General features: G+C 51.6%; 1 protein-coding gene across 1 annotated transcript; it reads right to left on the reverse strand.

Moving 5' to 3' along the window:
- Positions 1-3244: 3244 nt before the first annotated feature.
- Positions 3245-6213, reverse strand: LOC140719913 (Friend virus susceptibility protein 1-like). The gene is made up of 2 exons (XM_073034839.1): positions 5570-6213; positions 3245-3503 (listed from the first exon to the last, which is right to left on the reverse strand). The coding sequence occupies exons 1-2, from the start codon at positions 6204-6206 to the stop codon at positions 3496-3498; spliced, it is 645 nt and encodes a 214-aa protein (XP_072890940.1). The 5' UTR covers positions 6207-6213; the 3' UTR covers positions 3245-3495.
- Positions 6214-6668: the final 455 nt, after the last annotated feature.

Below are 6668 nucleotides of genomic sequence, written 5' to 3' on the forward strand. Positions count from 1 at the left end.
ACATGTTTGTTCCTCTAAATCCCCAGTCTGTTCGGTGTTCGAGAATGGAGCCCCATGAACGAGTTCATGCCTTTCTAATTCCTCAGCACCAGCTTTAAAGCCTCGACTCAGCCTAAGTTGTATATGCAGTAGCACGACTAAAACAGCGGTACACTGGAAGGTTGAGCCAACAGACCTGCCCCGCCTACAACCCAGTCTTACTAATGGCTAAACTATCACCTTTCCAGTCGTTGTCCGCTATCCTGAGCTGACTGCCTTTCGTACAGTGCTTACTGCTTTGAAATGGACGCAGCTCAGAGGATGAGACGCAACGGGCTCAACGTTTTGCTCGCTGACTTTGTCTAACGTCTTTGCAACATCTCTCCCAACAATGACTCCACTATCTGTTCAAGCATTCTGGTTATCATCCCCCTGCAATTCTACCTTAAACACCACAACGACCCTGTTTTTAGTGGCAAAACTTCCCGCTGGGTTATTAGTGCCACTCCGGTTCAGGTGTAAACTGAGAGAGTTACTCGATGGCGGAGACAATTAAGGAGCTGCACAACGTGGGGCGGTGTAGTGCGGCCGAGAGGCGGGACATTGTGCTGTCTCCTAGCGTTCGCTCGGCAGAAGACACAGCTCAGTTTCAGTAGTTTGTAGATTTCGGTGACTTTTAAAGAGCCGAGGACTACAATCTGATTATATATATGTGCTGACACGCGCGTCTGCTTGTGTGCGCGTGTATATAAAGCGAGAAAGTATTTACTGATATCCTACATATGCTTGCTATCTTTCTATTTTATACACATTATGTGTGCTTTGTGCCTCGTGTGACAGATGGGATTGTGTTTAGCAGCTTGGCCCTGACGGTCATGTGTGATGAAATTGCAATTAAACTTAAATTGAATTGAATTGAAATGAAATGAATCCGTCTTGTCTATAGAGGTCGCACCTTCCGAGGAAGAGAGCCCAGTGATTCACATATCTGAAGCACTCGTTCCAACCCTAACATTTTACCCACATTTTAAACTGAGTGTTCTTTCTAATTTTGGCCACAGCTGCACATACATAAGTTTGCAGAACCGGCTCCTTTTTTCTATCTATATATTGGCGACGATAATGGCCGCATACCATCGAGGAATCTCGTTCTCGTCCACAGTAACTTTTATTCCGTTCCCCTAACAAAGACAATCCCATCGATACAGCTCGTCAGATTTCAACCCCCATTCCCTGCTGAGCCACAGAACCGTAATCAGTGTCAGAGACTGTTATGGACGGAAAGTTATCCGACCAAGCAGGACCGTGGTATCAGAGAAAATGTATCCGCGACAAGAATGAGACTGTACACCAGATCACAGTATTACACTTGTTTATTGGTAAGGTAAAATATTAGCATAAATGACACTTCATTGCGGAAAGCGGCTTAGCTTAACTACCCACGGCTGTGCAACTGCCCTTTTCCCGATACAAGCAATACTTATCAACGTGTGGTTAATCCCACACCCACACGACTCATACGGGGCCAGGAACAGGTGTGATGAAGCACCCGCGCCAGCGAACGCGGTCTTCACCTGGGATGTTTCGTCCCCACCTGGGGTTCCTTCTGGTCTTGCTAGTTGTTGTCCTTCTCCACGGACTGCATATCGTCCTCTCCCTGTCGTCCTCTGCACCTCACAGCCCCTGGCCCCTTATATATCCCCTTAAAACAATGAGAACAATATATATTCTCTTAGAACAATGACATCCTGTACAATGCCTCTACCTGCCTACACGGACAAGGATATCCTGTACAATGCCTCTACATGCCTACATGGTACAGTTACCACAGGACAATATAGGACGCGTTGCGGTTGACGAGCAGGGACCGATTGCATTGTTACATTTCCTGGCCCGACGCCATCCATTCTGCTACATTAACAACCCACTACCCCACCAAATACCACACGGTCAGTGGAAACTTACAACAACCCATTAACCGCTCAAGTCCCATGTTCTTTTCCTACAATACACTCCACCCCTCGGTACCAACTCGTCAACGGCGGCGAGGGGTTACATAACGTTGAATAACCTGCTTAATCACAAAAACACATAAAGCCACAAAAAATATTAACAGAATAACAAACACGAACCATTGTACAATAGTATGTCCCCAATCACCAAATAAATCCGCAAACCAAGAGAAAGGCCCACCCTCGTGCGGTTGCTTATCCCGCTCAATATCAGCGCTTACTTTATGCAGATTGGCCACAGCCTCGCGTACATGATGTATTAAGTTAGTGACATTTTCCGTGACGTCCGGGATGTAGGTGCAGCACTCAGCGCCGACCACAGCGCAGGTACCGCCCTCCTTAGCTAACAGAAAATCTAAAGCTATCCTGTTTTGCAAAGCTACTGTTCTGATGGCAACCACCTCGGACGTCAGGGCGCCAACCGCACCAGTTGTTTCCACCAATCCCTTGGCCGTTTCATTAGCAATAGACTCTACTAAATCATATAATTTGTCTACTTCTCTCGAAATTTTAACTACCCCATACCCAGGAATAATAGCCCCGAAAAATAGCTCAGCAGCACTCAGCCCCCTACGGACCCGGGCAGACTGGTGATCTCGCAGTCTGGTCACATGGTGCAGGTAGGGGACTGCGTAAGCCAAATAGCAGCAACCGTTCCACAGATAGGGTAACCAGGGGTAGGCCGTATCACCACAGATCCAATACGTACCATTCAAAGCCCCTTTTCCCCCATGTACCCTACCCGTGGTATAAGTCATGGTTCCGTTACAGTAACTGTTACCAACCCTAATCCTCCTACGCGTACGCCTGCACACACAATCCCGGCCTATTATCCCAGCCGCGACCGGGAAGGTCGGCGGGGCACTCCCTTTATCATAAGCGGGAATGTACCACCCTGTGAACAGGTGCTGGTACAGCGGTAAGTTGGTAACATTACCTGAGGGCGGATCTACTTCCCCCGTGTTGTTATTAAACCGTACCCACGCCCAATATTCCTCCCTACGAAAAGGGAGTTGTATCATAGGTACCCCCGCATCGCTATCCAGGGGGCCCGTGCTGCATACCCAACACTTAGTTAGGTTCAATCGACGGGCATATTCATGACTCATTCGCAAAAACATATTATTTCGAAAGACGGAGGGAAGAAGGGGAGGGGAATCTCGCCGCCGACGGGACAGATGGATTCCCATCCTCTCACCATATAACGGGGCACACCCGCCCGCCAGCTTACAGACGGCGGACTGGCTCCGGCCATGGGGACATGATAGGGCAAATTCAGAAACACCGTCTGGAATATGGTGATTAATTACTTCCCCACCGTCTTTAACAGTAACTCGGTACCAATTACAAGTTAACCGGTCAACCCTCCATCCACTCGCATGACACATGCAGCTGTCACCGACGGGTAAGTGCAGCTGGTCGGTGCCATCGTCACAAGACCAGATACGAGAGCTGGTACTGGATCCGAGAAGAAGGAGGGTCAGCAGGCCGTACAAGAGCATCATCAAAGTCCTGAAAACAGACAATCATTCGCGTTTAGTCAGGCGTTCTGTATTTAAACATTCCACCCGATCGTGCCCTTCCACAGCCACCCAACGGGTGTTCCCCTGGGCCACAGCAATAATCTCCCCCGGGAGGCGTTCACCTGTAGGATAACGGACCCATACCTGTTGTCCTACAACAGACACCATTTCCTCTTCCTCGTCTTCCTCAATGTCAATGCCGGCCTGGTTACCATCAGGGGGAAACAGGCGCTCCAACGGGGTGCCCCCCTTCCCCACTCGCTGGTTTAACCGGTCCACTGCTTGTTGCAGCACAATACACCAGCCTTTAAGCGTATGGCTGGGGGTCCGTCTCCAGTCATCCGCTCCGTTTCAATCAACGCCCAGTAACAGGCCAGGAGTTGTCGCTCAAAAGCGGTGTACCGTGTTGCAGCATCTGACATCTTCCTTGACCAAAAGCCCAGAGGAACTCGCCGTCCTGCTTGTTTTTGCCACATGCTCCAGTGAGCCGCGTCCACATCGGCGGTCACCTGCAGTTCAAACGGTACACCAGGTACCCTTGGAGACAAAGGCAGCGCTTGTTGTACAGCTAGCTTAGCGTCTTCAAACGACTTCTGTTGTTCTTCGCCCCACTCAAAAGGGGCCTTTTTTAGAGAGGGCGCAGGAGGCCGGACAGGTGCGGAATATGCCTCCGCCGGTAACCTAGCAACCCGAGGAATCGTTGCGTGTCCGTCTTGTTAGAGGGGGTGGCAATATTAATTATTTTCTGCCGCACCTTTTCCGGAATGACTTGCTCTCCCGCATGCCACTGAATGCCCAGGAACACGACTGACTGACTTGGTCCCTGGACTTTAGCGGGGTTAACCGCCCAGCCCCGTTGTGTGAGGTATGCGGTTAGGGATTCCAGGGCCTCTTGTACTGTGTCCATATCACAGCCCTGAATCATAATGTCATCAATATAATGGTGTATAATAATACTAGGTATGGTGGTGAATTCTGCCAGGTCTCGGGCTATCAATCCATGGCATACGGTGGGAGAGTGGAGATAACCCTGAGGTAGTCGGGTAAATGTATACTGTCGCCCCTTCCAAGTGAAGGCAAATTGATCCTGCGATTCGGGGCTAATAGGAATACTAAAGAAGGCATTGGCCAGGTCAATCACAGCATACCAACTCCCGTTCTCCTGCGCGGCGATATTTTCAATAATAGTTACTATGTCCGGAGCGGCCGCCGCCAATGGGGGAGCCACTCTATTCAGCCGGCGGTAGTCGACCGTCATTCGCCACGAGCCGTCTGGCTGCTGTACTGGCCATATTGGGCTGTTAAACGGGGAAGTGGCTGGTCGCACAATGCCTTCCTGCACCAAAGCCTGTACCATCTCAGTTATGGCATCATGCCCCCCAGGAATGCGGTATTGGGGAACGCTGACCGGAGAAAGAGGAGCGGGAATGTGGACCGGTTCCCACCTTGCCTTTCCCACAATTACTCTAGTAGCCCTTAACCCAAAAGTGAACGCGCCCCTTGTGGTTTGTAACTGTAACCCTCTTAAGATGTTCATACCCAGTATACATTCTTCCGTGGGAGCCACCAGTACCCGCCGCACCACCGGGGTATGATTGCCAATAGTGAGGCGGACCGAAATCTCTCGGGCCCGCGTCAGAGCTCCTCCCATACCCTCAATGTGGTACGGGGGTCCTTTCCACTTATCTGGATTGCCCGGTATTACCGTATGTTCAGCCCCAGTATCAACCAAGGCTAGATGGCGCTGGTCATTCCCCTTACCCCAGTGGACTATTACAGGTATATAAGGCCGGGGGTCACCCTTTGTCCACTCTGTGGTGATGCGATACACCAGGGCGACCCCGCCAACCTCCTATTCTTTACATGGCACTGGTGCCTTCCATTTAGCCGCCTCCTCCTGCAATGTTTTACGCACCAGCTGTTGCACATCGTCCAAGCTGGGATAAAGGGAAGGGGACGACTTGCTCACATCATTACGCTTCAGACCCGGTCCTCCTTCCACCTTTCCCTTCACTTTGGTCTTATACAACGCATGCAGGACAGAGGTGGGCTTACCATCTATTTCTTCCTTACGGACACCTGCCTGCAACAGTGAGAGGAACAGTTCTCGCCTACTCGGTCCTGGCGGTCCCTCTTTCTTCTGCCGATCCGTAGACACGGGCCGAGCCCGGCTACGGGGGGTGGCTATTTCAGACAATGTCTGCATGGCCCCTATAACACGGGCGATAGGGCTCCCGATCAAGGGTCCCGTTATTGATAATACAACTCCCCGTAATGCGGGAGCCGCTGAGCGGACCAGGCGGGTCTGCATACCGGCGGTGAAGAGTTCATCCTCTGGCCCTCCCCCATGGGCCCACTGGCCCAGCCGATGGGCATATAGGGCAGCCGCCAGGGCTTGCTGCCGCAGCACCTGTGCTCCTTCCTCCCCCGTCTCCCAATCCGCAACTTTATGGTCCCAATCCATAGCGGAAGGGAAGACTCTATGGGCGGCAGCAGTAACAGTATAGAACAAATAATCAGTGTCGACGCTCCGACCCCGCAACTCTTGGTTAAGGCGAGGGTCTGTAGCTAACGTCCCCATACCTACCAACTCCTCCGGAGTTAGATAGATATGCCCCCCTCCTTCTTCCCATATCCGTAATAACCAAGCCGCCAAAGGTTCCGATGGTTTCTGCCGGAACCTCTGGCCCATCCCGGACAATTCCTTCATGGTGTAATCCTTATATTGTACCTGCCTTCGACCCGCGTTTGGGGCCTCCCCCGGTCTTACCCGCGCATCGCCCTCGGCCTGAGCATAGTCCGTATCAAAATCGTTTCCCTCCGCCTCACCCTGGGGGGTAGGATAAGTATACGTGGTGCCCATTGCCGGCCGGGCTTGGGCTTGGGCGGTATCCTCTCCCGGGCCAGGGCCCGGGAACGGTGGGTAAGATGGTTGGTCCGGATATCGGTCGTCATCATCATACCAGATATCACCATCCCAGGTATCAATGTCATCCCCTTTTGCTAACATTGCCCTTACTCGGGCGGGATCCGGGGACATAGATCCCTTTTGCTTATACAACTGGTGTTTCAATTGGAGGGCCCTACATGCCAATTTGACCCCCGTTTCCTCCAGCTCAGAAGCCCGATTTTGACTGGTGCGCACTACTTCGCC

The sequence above is a fragment of the Hemitrygon akajei genome, unplaced genomic scaffold, assembly GCF_048418815.1.
Source record: "Hemitrygon akajei unplaced genomic scaffold, sHemAka1.3 Scf000033, whole genome shotgun sequence".
Taxonomy (NCBI): Eukaryota; Metazoa; Chordata; class Chondrichthyes; order Myliobatiformes; family Dasyatidae; genus Hemitrygon; species Hemitrygon akajei.

Excerpts from the sequence above, each read along its gene's own strand:
- LOC140719913 (XM_073034839.1), bottom strand. The coding sequence starts at position 6,206 with ATGGGCCAGAGGTTCCGGCAGAAACCATCGGAACCTTTGGCGGCTTGG.